Genomic DNA, 20,896 nt, shown 5'->3' with positions numbered 1-20,896 from the left:
AGCAGATTGGAGATATTAAGAGAATTACTTTAGGAAGTGCTTCAACCAGCAAGGATTGAGATGTTTTCAAAATGCCATGTATCGGCTTCAAGAGTATTTATTCCCCTGGTTCCCCTCCCTGTGCGGTTGCTTCAAGCTGGCAGCCCTCTCTAGAGATGGTTAGACGCTCCTCTTTCAGGTGCTGGCAATTGCCCCCTCTCCTCTTCCTTTTGGAAATAGATATAAGCTCTGTTGTTACCAATCCCAGGCTAGTGCACTACCCCTTGTGATCTCCCTTTATTAAGCCCCCCTTAAATTATACAAATTTTGGGATGCCACCTTTTTCCTCCTGGGATCCTGATACAACACCTAAGATCATGAAAGAATATGAGTCATTCCCAGTGTGAAGTGAGAGTTTTGTAAGAGCAATCTGGGAAAGAGAGTGAGAGAGAGACAGAGAGAAAGAGAGATATTCCACTAATGGATCACCCAACTTGTGATAGACACACCACCTACTGGCCCAGTGGGACCCACTGCCTGGGAATGGCTTGGTCGGCTGCAGTTGGAAGTCTTACTTCTCTATTTCCAAGTAGGATCATTTAATACTGTAACACTTGGGAATCTACCACAAAACCCCTCTTCTTTGATAACATCACGATCTTTTCTGTCAGGGTTCTTCTTTTTATTCTTTTTAAAATTAACCTAAGGTGTGAGATCATTGTAGCATCCATGCCCTGCTCCCTTGGGAGTTTAGAATCAAAGTTATAGGATATTTGTCTGACTTACTAGTTATCTATTTTATATACAGTAGTGTGTATATGTCAATCCCAATCTCCCAATTTATCCCTCTCCCCCCTTTTCCCCCTAGTAACCATAAGTTTGTTTTTTACATCTGTGACTCTATTTCTGTTTTGTAAATATGTTCATTTGTACCATTTTTTTTTAGATTCCACATAAGCAATATCATATGATATTTGTTGTATAGCACAGGGAACTCTATTCAATACTCTGTAATGACCTATATGGGAAAAGAATCTAAAAAAGAGTGGATATATGTATATGTATAACGGATTCGCTTTGCTGTATAGCAGAAAGTAACACAACACTGTAAATCAACTATGTTCCAATAAATATTAAAAAACAAAAAACAAACAAAACAAAACAAAAGAATCAAAGTCGTAGGATTTTCAAGCTGTAAGCGTTGTTTGAAGCCATGTAGTACAACTTCCTCTTTTCACACACAAGAGTCTGAGGTTTCTGTAGCTGATGTGGAAGGGCCTCGTGCAAAGACCCACATCTCGTGGTTATTGCGAGTGTTAGAGCCCATGAAACCCACAGCCCTGTTTTCCCTGGTCTTATCTTTCTGTCCAGAGACTTTGGACTTAACACGTGATACTATTCAGATTAGATGCCTGAGGGGCAAAGGCCTCTGTGGGGAGTTCTGCAGAATGAATAGGGAGAAGAGAAGAGTACAAGAAAGGGAAACTGTTTTTAACTCCTGTGGGAATTTTCTGAGGTATGCTTTGAAGACTGTGCTTTACCAGGAATCCTACAACTATCCAGCCACCAAAAATTCCTGCCATTTTTTTTTAATAGGGTGGACATTTTCAGCAAATAGGGTGATACATGAGGCAGGTAGCGAGAAAGCAGTTCACTTCCTCCCCTGCCTTGCTTAAGTCATGCCCAGTAAGTGAGGGCTCCAGTGGGGCTCAGAGGCTAGTGTGTGCAGGAATGGGCTTAAGCTTTGACCTGTTAGTTACTGGAAATAATCCTCTGAGTGGAGCCAATAAACGTTGTAGGTTTGCTATCATTCCTTGGATCTGAGGGTTATTCATTATAATTAAAATTTATTCTTAGTATAACATGGCTGGTCTCTGACACTAATATTTTACTTTTAAATGTGGCAATCTCAGAGGCAGAATAGGCTTGTGACCCCCTTCAGTAAAAGAGATGCTTCCTTAACCATTTGAAATAAAAATTGGGAATACTGAAATGGCATTCTTGTCATTTTATCTCCTTTGTTTCTTCATTTTGTGGGGTTCTTCTGTACATAAATTTCTACTAACTTCAAAGGGCAGATCCTGAGGTTTGATGAGCTATTAGAAGTTAGCAGAAAAAAGTGCAGGACAACTGCTTTTAGTAATTTGCATGTTTGGAGGGACATACTTTCATACACTGTATTGGTTTCCTAGGGCTACCATAACAAAGTACTACAAACTGGGTGGCTTAGAACAACAGAAATTTATTGTCTCATAGATCTGGAGGCCAGAGGTCTGAAAGCAAGTTGTCAGCAGGGCCATGCTCCTTCTGATGTCTCTAGGAAACGATCTGTTTTGGGGCCTCTCTTCTAGTTTTTGGTAGCTTCTGGCATTCCTTGGCTTGTAATGACCATCTTCTCCCTGTGTCTCTTCACATCATATTCCCTCTGTGTCTGTGTCCAAATTTCCACCTTTTATAACGACATCAGTCGTACTAGAACAAAGCCCACCCTAATGACCCTATTTTAATTTGATTATCTCTGTAAAGACCCTGTGTTCAAATAAGGTCACATTCTAAGGTACTAGGGGTTAAGACTTCAACGTATCTTTTTGGAGGGCACAATTCAACTCATAACAATACAGTCTGTTGAAATTGAATGGAATCGCTACTCAGCGAACGTTGCTGAGCTACTCACACCCAAACATTCTGACCGGGACTTTTCACCAGCTCATCTAGGGCCCACCTTTGCTTGGTGTGCTGCTTACCGCAAGTTAGGATCCAACTGTGTGTTTAAAATTAGTGGTCTTGAGGTATGTGCTGGTGGGGCTTGCTGTTTTTCTTTCTGCCCTTTCTGAGTTTCATGTGCAATTGAGACGGCTCAAAAATTAATGACAATGGTGTGCTTGTGTTGTACTCTAAGTCATAAGATTGTGGCTTCAGGCAGAGCTGCAAGAGTTGAAAAATCACAGAACAAAAGTGATTGCATATTTTTGGAAATTTCGTTGTAAAATAGACAACTTTGTGTTTTGTAATTACTATATTCTTATCCAAAGTTGCTAATAATGTTTTTTCTTTTACATTAAGCATCCTCCTTTCTTTAAAAATAAGAGCTAAACATAATTCCTAATTATATATCTTCTAATTATCTGAAAATGTCTACATTTCAAAAAAGGTTTTATATGGCTAAAATGCAAGAGGATACAAAAATTATAGTATTATTTAAGGACTCTGGAGGCATTTTGATCCACTTAGCCATATGCAAACATATGGAAACATTTGCTTTTTTAGACCTGCAAAATCAGAAACATATGAATTTGCAAAATGACACATCTCAATGTAGTTAAAACTCTGTTCGCCATTTTATAATTATCACCCAAGCAGCCCCAGTACTGCTACTTATACTGCTACTAATGCTGATACTACTACTAGTAATGATAACAGTTGATGTTTATTGAGCATATATTGTGTGTCAGGCACTGTTCCAAGTGCTTTGCCATGTTTTGATTAATTTCACTTCCACAACAACTCAGTGAGGTAAATACCATTATCGATAATTAAAGAAACTGCGGCCCAGAGCTTAACATTACACAGTAATGGCAAAGCCAGAATTCAAATCTGGACTCAGAGCTCTTCCTCTTAATCATGAAAAAAATCTTCCTGGGCAGAACATTCCAAAGTCTATGCCACAGAACACCAATTTTATTAAAAGCTCCTGAAAAAAAGAAAAAAGGAAAACATTTACGTACTTAAATACATGTGGGAATTGCTGCTATCTATGTAGACTCATAATGTAGTCTATATTAAAAATTGTGAGAATTTTCCCAGAAAAGAAACCTGTGTAACAGAATGTAAGATTGAGGTTTCAGCTAAGCACAAGATAAAATAAATGCAAAATTCCCAAGGGAGTTGCTAAGTCATCATATACAGACTGTACAAGCATAGTATCTGGCAAGCTAGTCCATAACTTGGATTTTTTTCAGAGACTAGAGAGGTTTTGTAAGATTTTCTTGGGAGAGACTAGTAGCTGTGCTATGGGGCCCCAAACTTTTCCACTTGGGAAAGTTGCTACCTCCTATACCAGCCTAGTGAGCAAGGGCTTAATGGGACTACTTGAAGAGCTTAATGTATGTCCCCATATGCTGGGGACACTGCAGGCTAGAATTGCTTCTCTCCTGGGAAATGTAGAAGCAAAAGTTGGCACATCATCACTTTGATGCCCAATCTGTATGGAGCCAAATATGTATGGGGACAAAGGTTTCATTGCTTCCCCTAGATCAAGGGTGGGCTGGTGTGGAGTCTCCCAGTTGATGGACTAGGGGATAAGGGGGGTAGACATCCTGAGGGAATGAGGAGTATCCCTCAAATCTTGAGAGTTGATGCTGGAGAGGTCCCCTATGTTGGAATGTTCAAAGAACCCCTAACATTGGCCCATATGAGTCACCTTCACCATCTCCCATCCCCAAAGAACATGAAGTCATTCAGCAAAGTAAGGACAAAAATCCCCTTATCTTTTCTCCCTGCTTTCACCTACGATTGCTAGATAAAATACAAGGTCTTCAGTTAAATTTGAATTTCAGGTGTACAATGAACGCTTTTTATTATACATATATCCCATGCAATATTTGGGACATGTTTATATTAAAAAATATTTGCTATTCATCAGAATTTCAAATTTAACTAGGCCTCCCATATTTTTACCTGTTAAATCTGGCAAGCTTATCCCACCCCACCTTTCCCCAAAAAGCTGGCGAGTAGGTGAATGGTGAGAAGAAAGAAAGAACAGAAGTTATTATGTTTTCTGAATTAATGCTCTGATTCGAGATTTAAAGCACTTCCCCCCAAATAAGTAGAAAAGTCAAGAGACGTGCCAAGGTCTTCAGGCAGGGGCAGGGGACAATTACCGTAATGAATAAATTTGAAAAGATTAGAGAAGAATAAAAAATAAAAATTATATTTTGAGTACACCGCAAATCTTCTCTGTTAGAGGATCCAGGTCTATTTTACTGACTTTATTGAGCTGTTCCTCTCCAGGACCATAATAACTATTAGCTTTTCCTGGAATTTGTGCTCTTTGGAACACATTTTGGGAAATTCTACTTTGTTTTATAACTTTGTGGTGTAATTAACTAAAGTGGTATACTGGAGAATTCTGGCAAAACTGCTGGGACAACTTGGAGATCCTTTAAGGTTTCAAAGAAAACCCAAATCAAACGGGCTTAAACAACAAGAGAAGACAACAAACGGGCTTAGGTTCAGGTGACTGGAAAGTCCAGATGTAGGGAGGAGTTAGGGTTCGTTGATTTAGCAGCTTGGCCATGCCAGTAAGAACTCAGTTTTTAAATTGGCTGCAAGTTTCAATAGAGCCCGGATGGGAGAGAGCAAGGCTAAGCCAGCGTTCTGAATAGCCTGGTTGGCTGGTCACATGCTCACCGTGTGGTGACTGTGGCCAGGGGCTGGAAGGTACTGAGGACCTGAAGTCTGTGAAGGCTTTTCCATGGGGCTGAGAGTGGGTTCAACTTTTACCAAAACGCATGAGCTGTGCTTTGGGAAGAAGCAGACAGATGACTGCCTGGGGGTGGGAGTAAAGCTTGTGAATGGTTGCTGGTTCAATCAACAAATGTCCAGTACAGCTGGGAATTTAAGTTTCTGTCATTGACTGCAGGCAGAGGTGATGCTCAAAACTATTTAACAACCTATACCCTCGTGGGCACCACTTCTGTCTGTGCAGGAGCCTGTCTCCCAAAGCCCTCCTGCTTACAAAGTGTTAACCCTTGAGTTGGTTGATGTTGAAGGGTCCAGGAGCTCCTGGAGAAGGTGACAGAAGGCCATGATAGGTGAGCACTCAGAGTACTCAGGACAGTGGCTACGTACCACCTGGAACTGAAATGTATCACTATCTTAACAGCATTTATAATTGTACCCATGTGTACAGGCTCAATGAGTTTTTAAAAAACGCGAAGGATTTTTGCTTCTGAATAAGACCCTTCACTTAATTTCCTCATTTGAAAAATGAGTGGGTTGAAGTAGATGATTTACAATTCCTTTGAAAGAAATGTTTGTGTTGTATTCTATAAAAAATTATATAAATAAGCCTTTAATTCGATCTACCATGCACATTGTGATATGTCTGTATTAAACAGAATATTATAAATTTTATAATTATAAACAGAATGTTATAAATTTTAAAATGCAGAGAACCAAATTTCCATTTGAAATTTGGCACATGAAATTTAACTGACTTTGAGTCTGAATTTAACTAGATTTTTACATTGAAAATTTCAAATACATTATTTCTAAAGGTCATGCTTTCATTGTTTCTCACTTTCTGTGTTTTGCAGTAAAGCAAGGGAAAAAACCAATCATTTAACATGTTAAAAAGCTCATGTTTTTTAACATGTTAAAACTCCTAGAGGAAAACATAGGCAGACAAAAATAGCAGTAATATTTTTTTGAAGTCTCCTAAAGGAAAAGATACAAAAGCAAAAATAAACAAATGAGACCTAATTAAACTTAAAAGCTTTTGCACATCAAAGGAAACCATTGACAAAACAAAAAGCCTACTGAATGGGAGAAAATATTTGCAAATGATATGACTGATAAGAGGTTAATATGCAACATATATGAACAGCTCATACAGCTCAACATCAAAAAATAAAAACCCGATTAAAAAATGGGCAGAAGAACTGAATAAACATTTTTCCAAAGAAGAAATGCAGATGGCCAACAGGCACATGAAAGATGCTCAACATCACTAATCATCAGGGAAGTGCAAATCAAAACCACACGGAGGGCTTCCCTGGTGGCGCAGTGGTTAAGAACCCACCTGCCAATGCAGGGGACACGAGTTTGAGCCCTGGTCCGGGAAGATCCCACATGCCGCAGAGCAGCTAAGCCCGTGCGCCACAACTACTGAGCCCCTGCGAGCCACAACTATTGAAGCCCGTGTGCCTAGAGCCCGTGCTCCGCAACAAAGACAAGCCACCGCAATAAGAAGCCCGCACACTGCAACGAAGAGTAGCCCCCACTCACTGCGACTAGAGAAAGCCCGCACAGGACCACAAAGACACAATACAGCCAAAAATAAAATAAATGAATAAATAAATGTATAAATAAATAATAATACTTAAAAATAAAAAACGCAAGGAGATACCACCACATCTGTCAGAATGGCTATCATCAAAAAGAAGACAAATAAAAAATGTTGTCAAAGATGTGGAGAAAAGGGAACCCTTGTATACTCTTGGTGGGAATGTAAATTGGCTCAGCCACTGTGGAAAACAGTATGGAGGTTTCTCAAAAAACTAAAAATAGAACTACCATATGACCCAGCAATTCCACTCTTGGGTATATATCTGAAAAAAACAAAAACATTAATTTGAAAAGATCATGCAACCCAATGTTCTCTGCAGCATTATTTACAATTGCCAAGGTATGGAAGCAACCTAAGTATCCATCAACAGATGAATGGATTAAAGAAGATGCAGTATATATATATATATATATATATATATATATATATATATATGCAATTGAATACTACTCAGCCATAGAAAAGAATGAAATTTTTCCATTTGCAGCAACATGGATGGACTTGGAGGGCATTATGCTAAGTGAAATAAGTCAGACAGAGAAAGACAAATATATATCACTTACATGTGGATCTAAAAAATATAACAAACTAGTGAATAAAACAACAAAGAAGCAAACTCACTGATATAGAGAACAAACTAGTGGTTACTAGTGAGGAGAGGGAAGGGGGGAGGGGCAAGTTAGGGGTAGGAGGAATAAAAAGGGTTATTATGGGATTATATGAAATCATGTGTGTGAAACTTTTGAAAATTGTAAAGCACTATAGAATTTAAAGCATCTTTCATTGAATTAAAAAAATTAGTGCTGTTTTGAATTTAATGTAAAGCAGAGAGGCACAAAAACAGAAATGGCTGAAGAAAAATTAGTGTTAAGATGGAAGCCACGTATTCATGTGAAGATGGTTCAGTGGCTGAAGTAATCCAATCACGGCAGCCGCTGTTGGCAGGGTTCCCCAATGGTGGAGGGTAGGGAGGGAGTGGTGGCCACGAGGTCATTCCGCTCTCCCACTGGGTCAGTGTCCTCACAGTGCAGAGCTGAAGTGCAGCTGGAGAACATGAGTTTTTCTCCCAGGCTTCACCTGCCTGTTCTAACTCTCCCTGAGAAGCCTTCCCAACAGCTTAGGTTCTCAGCTGGCTAGTCATTTTAGATACAAAAAAACCACAGGGGAGGAACTTTTTTCCTAAAATAAATGGAAAATCAGCAACAATGATGATGCTATCTCCCATTCCCTTACTTGTCCCTCTGCCAACCCCACCCCTGCCCCAAAACAGAGTTGATTTTTCCAGAGGGCAGTGTTGTAGGCACCACAGTTATAGACAAGTGGGAAAAATATTATATCTATTTCTTATTTTTTCTACATAGAGGAATAAATAAAATGTTTGTGATATTTTGATCTTTGATGGAGCATTTTAAACATTTGCAGATCTGTATTTGTAGATTTTTCTGCACTTTAAGTCATCAAAAATGTCAAAGCCAAGAAAGACTTTGACTTTCAAAGAGAGAATTTCTTGCCTATAGCTAGTGCTTTCTCCTATCTTCAGAGCAAAACCGTGGCTTGGTAGATCCTTAAGTCCCTCCCTCCCTCTTTATATATAATTTCGGATAGAGTTACAGGTATACACACACAGCTGTGTTAATTAACCCAGCTGAAAAACTTTACTTACAGAGACTTCTAAGGAAAGACATAAGAGTCACAGGGATAAGGACTGATTGTCTTATCTCTTTAAAGGTATTTTCTGTTACAGCACTAGCTAGAACTAAATAATAAATGTCTTATAATGCTTTGAATAAAAATAGTTCTCAAACGTAATTGATAAAACTTGCTGCCCAAGAGCTAAAATAAATTTATTATTTAATAAATTTAAATAATTTTTTTAAAGAGTAAACGAGGATGCTGCTTTTTTGGGTCTGCATGTTTAGGTATGTATATATTATGCCTAATATATAGAGTTATGTGTAGTTTATATAACATATATATACTTCAACAACAACTTGATAAATTTTAAGTCCTCACAATTAAATTACTTTAAATTAGTTAAACTATATATTTGTGTTTATGCATACAGGATTAATAAAGAATATAAAACCAAAACAGACATTACTGTGTGATCCACCTCAACAACTCCATGGAAAACAGTGTTATTTAACAGGTTAGAAACTGAGGCAGAGAATGTCAGTAACTTGTGCTTTGTTGTTATGGTTTCCAACTCAAATTTTTCTGATACTAAAGCCTTTATGTTTCCCACTACATCACATTATAGTTTTGTAGTTATGCCATTATTTTAAGGCATTCTTCCTTTAAATTTTCCAGGGAAGTGGGAGAAAGGTGCAAATAAACTCTAATAATAGCTGCAATATTACTCACCATTATAGTACTAAGAACTATTACCTATTACCTAAGGTGTCATCCAGGACTTTTCTTAAGCCAGCTAATCAAGATACTTCTCAGAGGCACCCTTTTATAATTCTCTGCTTTATATATGACTTTAGCAGTATGAAAACGTATAAAATGCTTGTTATTCCACTGTGTAGAATGCTGCATTTTGACATGTCTGAAGGAAAGCATTTCCCAAAAGAATTCTTGAACCCTCAGAAAATTTATATTCTCTCAGAGAAAAAAACATTTTTCTTCACATGTTAGTTCCAGTTTGCAGAGAAGCAGCCCTCATGACAAGAGTAGGCAAGAGATTTACTGGGAGATGGAGGTAGAGAAGGTGGGGAGAGACCCTAGGACTGAGATGGAGGTCTGACCCCTGTGGGAAAAGACAGGGAAGGAAGGTGGACTGTGTTAAATTAAATGTGATAATACATGTTAACCACTTAAAAGTTCCTTGGTACCAAATGAATACTCAGTAAACAGATTTCATTCTTAATCTCCACTTTTAAAAAGTCATTGCAATGAGAATTATAGATATTTATTACAAGTCATTTTCCCTGTGCATTTTTCTTGCTAATAGAGCTGTACCGTTACAGTGGAAAACTGACATCAGGCCAGTGGTTTTCCTTCCTTGAGAGCTTCGTAAACAATCTTTAGACGTCTTCGCTACTAGAAAACTTTCTAGGTAAATCCGAGTGAAAGAGAAAAATGTTAAAAGTCAACATTCATCCTCGTAAGACTGCTCAAATAAAAAGTTCATTACTTTAGAAAATTTTCACTTGGAAATATTTGCACTTTTCCAGAAATATCATATTATTTTCAAATGTTTTAGAAGAGAGCATTTGGAATAAGTTGGTAAGTCCCAATTTATTCCAAATGCTATCATTCTATAGAACCAATTCTAATTTGCACTTAATTGAAAAGTTTAAATCTTTAAAAATAACATAAAAACTGCATCTACGTACTCAAACTAGGCTGACATTTGACTTAATGGGCAAGTCAATTTAGTAAAAGTAAATTGGAATCTTTGAACTAAACAATGACTTGCTGCATTTGATATGACAACAACTATGATTTGATTGAGATTTAATTTGATAAAGCTTTGTCCAAAGTTAAATCATCCCAAAGTTACGGATATGAAATTTAAAATTGAATATGACATTTAAAAAATCCCTATTTTGCCTTTAGAGGAAGAGGCAAAGTTGTACTGAAATATTAATATGTGTTTTATGCCACATGTGACATTTATTCCAGCACCCTTTATTTTAAAGTTTAAAAAAGAAATACATATTCATTATAGGAAATGTAAAGTATTCATAAAAATGTAAAGAAAAATAAATCAAAATGAAAAAGTGAATTTGTCCTTGTTTCTACTCTCTAAAAAAACCATTATTAACATTTTAATATACTCCCTAAATAAAGTGAGCTGAGGTAATTATTCTTTGCTGTTAAAAAATAAATGTTTTAATACTCGAGTACCATGCTCTCTTATTCTTAAATATTATGTTTCCTTTTCTCCTTGATTGTGGGCCAGTAATTATTAACCTTATTATCATTTTACTTCCTAACATTCTTAACTCCGCCTCCTAAAAATGCTGGATGGTAAATATTATTTCTTATTTAATGTAAATTTCAATCAAGTTTTTACCTTATGTTTGGGGCAGTTTATACTGTTCCTAATTTGAGAAACTCTTGTGCTTCTCAAAACTACATTTGGGAGTCCCTACTAAAATTAGGAAGTCATTTATAAAAACATGCGCTCTGAAAAGTGTAAACAAAGTTCCTGAAAGACAGGAGCACTGGCTACTGAATGTTTTCTGCACACAGACCAGTGCAACTTCTTGGCATAACAAATAGCACTTAATAAGAAAGATGGTGAAACTTTAAACCTCTGGACCGGTTTAGGCTGCATTGCCCACAGACACACAGTCTATAGTGTGAGCTTTGACATTAGATTTACTTTTTCTTTTTGCTGTGGATATATACTAAGAAATCAGGGACTAGAAAAATTTTCAGGGATAAAGAAAATGAGACTATGATTCTTACTTAGTACGTATATGCTCTTCAAAAAAAAATATTTTCCTGTGAGAGCCACTGTCATAAGTGCTACTATCCTTTAATGTGGGGTTGGGTGTGAGGGGGAGTAAAATAGATAACTGTCCATTTCTTACATGAGCACATATTTGTTTTTCTAGATAAGGATTTTAGTGACTATTGGATAGAATATGCCATTTCGGATAGGTCACAATTAAGAGATCATGGTAAACATGTTACAAGATAACATTTTTCTTTTAAAAAGAAAAGTATTTTTAATAAAATGGGCTTCCTCCCCCCTCAAGCAATGTTAGTCATGAATAGGCAAAGGGTTTGGTGATTTGAGATATTTGCATTGGAAAAAATAAGAAATATAGTTTGAATTTGAGAAATTATTATATAGAGAGAATAAACTAAACCAAGAGAAGGTTGTGATGTTGAGTCTATTAAAGAGCCTGGGAATCAGAGAAAAAAAATATGGTGATGTGGAAAAAGCATGAGCTTTGGAATTGCATAGACAATTCTAAATGGGTTTAATTGAAATCAGGTTTCATTTTTGGTTCAGTCCATTAAGAATTATGTGAAATTTGATTTCTTTGAATTCTATTTTCTCCATCTCTAAAATGGAGTTATTTCTCAACGATTACTTATCAAGCTCTTAATATGTACCAGTCACTTTTGCAAACAATGCTGCAGTAAAAATGCATGTATGTATATCTTTGCACGTGGCCATAATTACATTCCAGGGTAAAATCCTAGAAGTGGATTTCTTTTCAAAGATGTTTCTAAATATCCTCTAGAAAGCTTAATCAAATTATGCTCAATCAATAGTCCAAGAAGTCTTGCCCACACTCCACACCTTTTATCCTGCTCAGCTTCAGTATTTAATGTTTAAACCTTTGCCAATTTAATAGGTAAAATTATATTTTTAAATTTTAATTTGGCCATCTTTGATTATTTACTTTGCTAAATATTTTCATAAATTTACTGTCAGTATTTTTTCTGTTTGAATTATATAAGTGAAGTTACTGTAATTTGAAATCCTAAAGATTGTGTAAATTATGCAGTTCTGCATTGACTTTTTTTCAATTCTTTACTAATTTGAAACTATTTTTTATTAATGCATACAAGTCAAGTTTGCATTGCATTACCTTCAACTCCTCTGAATCTGATTCTTTTTTTTTGCTTTAAACATGAAACCACGGGCCAAGTTTCATTTCTTGTTTACCACCTCTCCACCTGAGTTGTCAGTTTTGCTTTTGGTCTAAACTGAGGGTAAGAGAGAGGGCATCTCATTAAATCACAGTCTTTGGGCAAGGTTAGAGTAATCTACTTTGCATATCCTTTTTAGTTGTTTGAAAATAAATTTAAACGTGATACTGTTCAGTTGTGTTCTTATGTTTAAAACACACTTTTACACCTAAAAATCCTTAAGGGCAATAAAAGTGTTTTCATTTGGGGATGCCAGTGTTGGGGGTGCACATTGTACATTTCTTTAAGGAAATGCGATGATATTTAGGAAATAACCCTATCAAAATGGTAGCTACATGAAGTGACTTGTGTATGGACAAATATGGGCTTTTCCCTGAATATTGGAAAAGATCAAAGAAAGTGATTTGACTTGTTCTTGGGGGCAGTACTTCATTCTTTGATTCAAAAAATAACTCGGGGCTTGTAAACTCCATGAGGAAACAAATTCTACTTCTACCTCTTTAAATCCTCCAGAGTCTAATAGTGCCATATATATAGTAGTTGGTTGTAGGAATGGGCTACTTGTTCAATTTTAATAGGATATTTTCATCCATTTATGTTTTTATTGTAATTGTTGATATGTTTATTTTTATATATGCCATTTTATTTTGTATTTTCTATTTACTATATTTTTTCTTTGCTTTATCTTCTCCTTTATTGCGTTCTATCAAGTACTTTAAACTGAATATTAGCAACAAGAGTCAATAGATGCTTATCAGCTGTGTTTGTACATTGTGTTTGTGTGTGTGAGACAGAGAAAGGGAGAGACAGAGATGGAGATGCGGGGTCGAGGGGAGGGGAGAGAGGGAGAGAGAGAGAGAAGTTTTGTGAGTGAGTGACTGCAATACGCCTGCTTCAGAATCCAGTTATAATAAGGAACCCATCAGTCATAATAACAAATTTGTGGCTGGCATAGTGCATTGTGTACAACAGACACTTTGCCTTCACAGTTTGATGTTTGAGATATTGAATATTTTCAAGGAACTCCACTGGTCTAGGCATAAGAGTCACAAAATTAAACCATTGATCTATGATGGGTTGAGTAATGACTGACGTAACTAGCAGGTCAGGCCAAACACTTAGGGTTGACATCTCAATTCTGTTTTATTTTCTACACATCATGCAGTGTCTCTGAGGAGGTTAAACTTTATGAAATTTGTATGGAGTAAATTATATGTTACACTGGAATTTGCAGATTTAAGAATTTGTGAAAGTTTTACAGTAGACAGTTTTTACATATGTCTATAAGGAAAAGAGCAGAGTTGCTTGCTGAAATTTTCTGCCACAGAAAAGTTTTTAAACATTAAAAATAGTCTTTAGCCACACATAATTTTTGATGCATAAAATTTTATTTGATTTAAGAACATCACACAAATACCTATATCTTCTGCAAATATAAAGTATTCTAGCAAGAAGAACTTTTTATATTTCATTTTGAACTAATAGTAGTAAGGAAATGAAATCTTGCTAATCAGAATTGATAGAGGCTAGCAGATAAAAATTCTAAATTTCCCATCAGTGTTGACAAACATAAAGTACTCATAGATGAAGCCTAACTCTTATTAATATGGGAGTGATAGTAAACTAGCTAATTATTAAATCTTCTTCATTAGAAAATGAGAAAATCACTGAATAATGTCAGATTGATGATACCTGCAGAGCATTATAAAAATAATATGAACATTGTATCATATATCCTTTAAATGGGCCACTTGCCTAGATTAGCCACAATTCAACTCAACCTCATGTGGCCAACCCAGAAACAGTTCCACTGTAATTTTAAAGTGCCTTTGGATCTTAGAAATTTGGTACTCATATACATAAGCCATGAATTTTTTAGTTTAATAATGTCTGCCAACTAACAGAGTACCTCCTTCTACTTTTAGATTAATAAATGGACATTTCATGTGAGTTTACATTTGATTTAACTTATCATAAGAACTTTCACTTTATTAACAGTTTGGCACATTGGATATTTAAAGTGGTTTTTTTTGGTTTGTTTGTTTATTTGTTTTAATGCTGTAGGTTAATCAATCTTAGGATGAAATTCCCACTTATCAAATACATTTAGGAAATGTAGCTTTATTAAGAAAATGACAAAGATAACAAGAGACAGGAGGAACTAATCCTAAGGTGGATTTTTGCATCTGCAATTTAGAGTCAAGTTGCTGGAACTATTTTTCCCTGTACACTGATATGTAAAGTCTTGTCATAACTGCTTATTCATAGAACTGATAAAAGCAAAGAATGTTGACTGAGAGAAAAGGACTTAAAATAAGAAAAGACATTTGCAAGGGATAATCCAACCCACAAGCTCTGTGGGAAGCAAAACCCACTACCCATTTCTGGTAGTTAGCATTACGTTCCTGCCTTTTCTCTGGACAGCACTGCTGTCATGGGGCTGGAGGCATCATCTTGCTAGCAATAAATTTGTAATTCTTTTATTATTGTTTGACTTTTGTGAATGAGCCCTGCGGGAAAACTGAGGGTCGCTGTTCTCTGTGGCATGCACATTCGACAAGTCATTTCTCACTTCTGAGATCTCTTGGGGGAATAGAGAATGATTTGAGGAGTCAAGATGAATCAGAGGAAGATTTCTTTTACTCAGCTTCCCATCATACTGTGCATTTCTGTGTCTATTTAAAAATTAACTTATGACCCCTAGTAATCGTCCCCTCTCAGTCACGCACATAGCTTCCTTTAAGACTGTTCTTAGTGTTCTCACTCAGAGGTGATTTTGACTCGTTAGAGTGGATGAATTGTGGGGCTCCCAGGAATATCAGGTTAGTTTTCTTCTTTCCACTATGACCCAAATGGACTAAATGTGTGTTTGTGACTGTGTACTTTAATTTTAAAATTAATTACGAGTTATCAGACAACTTCTCACCCAGGCTTTAATGGAGAGCTTTTCTGTGGTAAGTTCTCATAGTAACATAACACTAATCACATTTTGAATTTTTTTCTATCAGAGTTAGGCTATCTTTAAAATTATGCCTATTTTTCCTTTCATCACTGGTACCTTATGAATATAAAATATGCTAAGATCTTCATAAGGCACACAAGTAGCATATCTACTTAAAGTATTAAAAAGTACAACAGTATATTTTTCTTCCATGTTAAAACGAAAAAATGAAAGGGATGAAACAGAAGTAGGATAGGTTCTAATATTTGTTAAATGAGAATGATTAAGTTTCATTTGATAATCTAGTTTGGAAACTTTTATGTAACATTCAATAATTAATGATAGAAACAGAATTGTTTTATATAACTTTTTATTCAATATTTAAAAAAACCTTTTACTTATATTTATTAGTCTTACAATATCCTTGAGGATTCTATAGACATAGATATTACCAATGACATCTAGGTATGAAAGATTAAAATGACTTGTTCAATGTCCCAACATTGAGGGTGAAGCTAAACCAAATAACCTAGGTTTTCTCATTTTCTCACAAATACCTTAGCTGATTGACTGGCCTATTTTTTAAAGGTAGCATTTCTCAAAGGCACTGATTTTGTGATTAGTTACATTGGTTTTGTTGATTTGTTTTAAAAAAGTGAATGTCTTCTACTTTCTGTATTTTTGCTTTTATTTAACCTTTGGAGATCTATTTAATTATATTGAATGCACTTCTGAAGTTTTCCCAGAAACTTTATTTCTTATGATTTACACAGTCTTTTTTTTCTATATCTATGATAATTTATTAAAAGTCTGTTAGAATATCAGTATTAACTGATATGTTAATAGAAATTAATACAACATAGAATACTTTTATAACAAAATTATATTTTTATTTAATAAAAGTTTAAGAGAAAGTAATAAATTAACCAATTTATAAAACCAAAAACTTCTGAATAGACTCTAAGAAGATGCACAATATTTGAAATTACTCTTAATGTGAAAGATACATAGGATGAACTTGAATTACCTAGTCTCTGAAAAGATTCTAAGCTTTCTCTGATCTTCAAATCTAATATTTAAAAATAAAGCAATAATTCATTTGTGTAAACAGTGGGGGTAAAAACATAACCTACTTTATCTTGAACCAAAAGATATATTACAGTAGTATGTTTGCTGCTACAAAGCCTTTTGTGGTTGCTGCTAATTACATTTTCCACTTCAAATTCTTTAAAAGGAATATAGGTACAAATTGACTCAGTAAATCTTTATCAGGTAAGGAAGTCCAGAAGGTCTCTGAGTTTCAAAAAATGTATGTAAAATACCAGTAACATCTTTGTTATGGATTTTTCCCTTCAGCTGAATACAGAGCATCCTGTCTTCCTATGTTATTGGATCAAATCATGAAATTACATACACCAAGCAAATGATGCTATAGGGAATGTGTAGCACTAACACTTTAATTAAAATACAAAATGATAATCTGCACGAGGGTGTTGCTAAGCATTTGATGACCTCCAATTACAGTAGTAGTAGCACTTTTATTTGATAACTAGATAACTAGGTAATTAAAAACATGTAATTAAAACAAAGCCATATCCTAATTTATAAAGGCAATGGAAACAAAGAGCACAGTAAAATCCCATTGAAAAGTAGTTACTACATCATTATAATGAGATCCATTTTAATCGACATATCTTATAAGGAAAATAAAAGCCAAACCTTGTCCTATGCTTTCTTGTTAAAATACTTTTGAAGACCAAGTGGTAAAATAAGTCCCAAGTCATAAACACAATACAAAATGATTTTATCCCAGTGAGCTTTCGCCAGTCCAAAGTTATTGTGAATGGTATAGGGTGAAAGATAATGTTGGAAGATGGTATAGAATTACCATATAAAGTTTTAAAGATTAAGGCCAGAACCTCACTTCATTACTCAGGAATAATTAATTATTGAGCACAGGTATATTACATTTTTTACTACCTGCATTGTCACCACATTTCTCACCAGATACAAGTGGGCAGAATCCTTTAAATGTTGCCCACTTTGGAGCCCGGTATGAAGGGTCGTGTGGATCTAGGTTCCTGAGAGAGGAAAAGGCTTGAATGTTCATTAACAACCATGAAGGAAGGAACTGGCCCAAGCAGGAGCCTTTATCCTAGAGTTCAAAAACATAAGAGTTGTATTTTGCCTGGTGAACTTGATTGGCAAGGGTCAAATAAGGCCACTCAGCTAAGAAAAACAAAACAAAACAAAACAGCATGCGGCCTAATTACGTCCATGAACACAGAGACTTTCTAGATGTCTCTTTAAAAATGAACACTTCCTTGTATTCATGAAGCAATATTACCACTAGTGATACTTTTCTTCTTTCCTTGTCTCAAACGCAAATGAACCCTCCGATCCGCCAACAGAGCTTGAAATGTCACTGTCCTTTTCAGAGTGACACAGACCTCTTCCTCCTTCTGGCAAAATCCTCTGCCTGAATGAAGTTGGAGAGAGCCTTAGTGAGGTCTGAGGTCTCGGTGCTGCTCCCGAAGTCATAGGTCTTCAGGCAAGGGCACAAGCAGCGCACGATGGCCCGGCGGATGTAGCTGTCAAAGATATAGTAAATGAAAGGGCTGATGGAGCCGTTGGCAAATGCCAAGGGCCCACTCACCTCCATGCCCCACTGGAGAAAAGCTGAAGGAAAGTAGAGTTCTTGCTGCAGCCCAGAGACAATAGCCAGGAGCTTGAAAGTATTAAAGGGCAGCCAGGAGAATACAAAGGCTGCCACGACGATAAAGATGACCTTTATGGATTTCCTCAGCTTTTTGTTATGTTTTCCTGACTGCTTGTAACGGACACACAGCTTCCTTGTGATACAACAGTAGCAGGTCACAATGCTCATCAAAGGGGCAAAAAACGTACAAATTAAGGCCACCAGGCCCCAAGCCAGTTTAGTTGGAGTGGCCCTCTTCTCTGCACAGTATGGCTTACCATCAATCAGGGTGAGCTCCCTGGACAGAAGAGTCGGCAACCCCAGGAGGCAGGAGATAAACCAGACACTGGCACAGACTCCATACGCGCAGTCTCTACTTCTGAATTTCCTGGATACGGCTGGACACATGATGGCCAGGTAGCGGTCAACACTCATGCAGGTGAGCAAGAAGACATTGCAGTGCATGTTGACTGAGATCATGTAGGAGCTGCCTTTGCACAGGAAAGAGCCTGTCCTCCACTGTCCTAAAGATGCTTCTTTATCCACCCAGAGAGGCAACGTGATGATGAAGATGAAGTCAGAGGCAGCCAGGTTGATGATAAAAATGTCAATCAGTCTTCGGCTGCCCCTTTTGAAATGCAATGCACTCATGAGAATGACGTTCCCCAACGCTCCAGTCAGGAACACCACTGTGTAAAAGACCGGAAGGAAGACTGATGTATAAGGAACGTGGGAGTGGGTCTCTTCAATATCAGGATTTTGGCTTGTAACATAGAAATATTCCAAATAAACCGTGGTTGCTTCTGGGTCCATCATTGGGTCCAGCAGGTGCCAAATCTGGTAAATTTTCTTACCTAGGAAGTTTTTGTATGAATTTTAGAATTCTCAAGGCAGCTTCTTTTATACAACACCTGCCTCTTCTCCCTGCCCCACCCCCTTCCTTAAAAGATCTTGGGACACGCAGAAAAACAGAGATTAAAAAACAGTTTCTACCAATCCTCAGAAAGGGCCCGCAAGGAACACCACCCTGATTGGTATTGGGTAGTTGTGGTTATGGTTTTCTTTATTTGCATTTGCCCAGGAAACTGAGGTGCTTTTTGACTTTTTTCTTCAAGATATTCAATTTGTTTCTTTAAATCTCCAGAGATTAGGAAATGAATTAACTTTTTCTCCTTACCTACTTTAAAGACATCTTTGCTTTTCTGACACTGAGAATCCTTTTGATCTAGCCTCCTGTTTCACATACAAGATACTGTTTTACTTTTAGAATTTTAAGGTGGTGATGTTGAAGATACTGTTTTCATCTACATCATTGGTGAAATGTGAAGAAAACAGTCTTCCATTGCATAAAGAGTAAATTGAAATTTCCCCAAATCATACCAGTCCACATCTATGGCAAACATAATGATTCCAATTAGGGTATTAGTTTCTTCCCATTTATTTCACTCTTTCAGTTCATGCATAATTGATACTGTCTTGTTCAGTAAGTTTTAAAAAATACCCAAAATGCTGGGAACATGTCTTGTGCGTTTATCATTATTAAAAAAAATTTTTCACTACAGTTAGCTCAGAACCTTGCATGTAGTAGGTGCTTTGGAAATGTTACTCATGATCCAGTATAATTTAGCAAGGGTGAATTCATTGGGGTTTAACTGTGGGCATTGCTGTTATTTATGCAGCTTACAAACACAGGTTTAAAAGTCACAAACTGTTATTTTTCCGCTGTTACCTGTTACTATAATTCAACCAATTAAGTTCCCTTTTGTTAGTGTTAATATCCTTGAGCAGGAGATTTTCTCCCTACTAACCCTCAAATAACTATCCTTCATCAGTCTCTAGATCCCCTCTGATCTTTTCTTCTTTACACCTCACCTTGATAGCAGTGACTTTTTAGCTTTTGAGCTCTGACTTTTCAGTAAGGGCCTGCACACATCAGTGAACTTCACTTTTGGAATTACTGACTTGGCAACAGACAGAACTATATTAGGTGACATTACAATGGAGTGGCCAGTATAGGCACTATAAAAGGAAGATTTTTGGTTCATTCAAAACACTTGAGAAACAGGCTAATATCAAAAAGATTCTATCATATTTTTCTCTCATCTGTTCCCTTTTATTTATTTGTATTTTACCATAGTAAAATACAACAGATTCTGAAACTTGACTCCTTTTATTTCAATTCTTTACTGGCCAAAGTGGCTCAAGCTTCCTTCATACCCTTCTGTCCTTACTTTCCCTCCATCTCATTTCTTCATCAAAATTACAGTTTCAGGTTGATACTACTATTGCATAGATGAAAATATAATTGTTAAACACTTGAAGTCCTTTCTACTGAATTATTTCTCCCGTAATTAATATATTGAAAAGAATGATCCTGCCTGCTGTGCTCCTTTCTTCTGTCTTCTTCCTGATGTGTTCTATTGCCACGTCAGTCTCAGGCATTTAGTCTGGGTCAGGGGAGGATGAGGGCTACCCTGATCTGGGGCAGCCCCATAAAGTCACTTGGGAGTTGATTTACGGGCCTGGGTCTACCTCCTTTTGTGTCCTAGGCTGCTCTGTGTTGTTCCTGGAGGGAGTGTGGGAGGGT

General features: G+C 36.5%; 2 protein-coding genes across 4 annotated transcripts in view; one reads left to right on the top strand and one right to left on the bottom strand.

The window, feature by feature from the left end:
- The window catches only part of GABRR3 (gamma-aminobutyric acid type A receptor subunit rho3), a 394,852-nt gene that overhangs the window by 23,840 nt on the left and 350,116 nt on the right, over window positions 1-20,896 (top strand). The window lies entirely within an intron of this gene.
- GPR15 (G protein-coupled receptor 15) overlaps window positions 1,109-20,896 on the bottom strand; it is a 29,258-nt gene continuing 9,470 nt past the window's right edge. For all 3 annotated transcript variants that reach the window (XM_082392165.1, XM_082392166.1, XM_082392167.1), the window contains one exon: window positions 1,109-19,163. In XM_082392165.1, the coding sequence (XP_082248291.1) occupies window positions 18,046-19,163 (1,118 nt within the window). In that variant the 3' untranslated portion in view covers window positions 1,109-18,045. The remainder of the gene's footprint in view (window positions 19,164-20,896) is intronic.

Source organism: Balaenoptera borealis (assembly GCF_965194805.1).
Source record: "Balaenoptera borealis genome assembly, chromosome: 5".
In the NCBI taxonomy this organism is placed as follows: Eukaryota; Metazoa; Chordata; class Mammalia; order Artiodactyla; family Balaenopteridae; genus Balaenoptera; species Balaenoptera borealis.
Note: the sequence above shows the minus strand (reverse complement) of the source record. Positions and strands in the feature narration are given on the sequence as shown.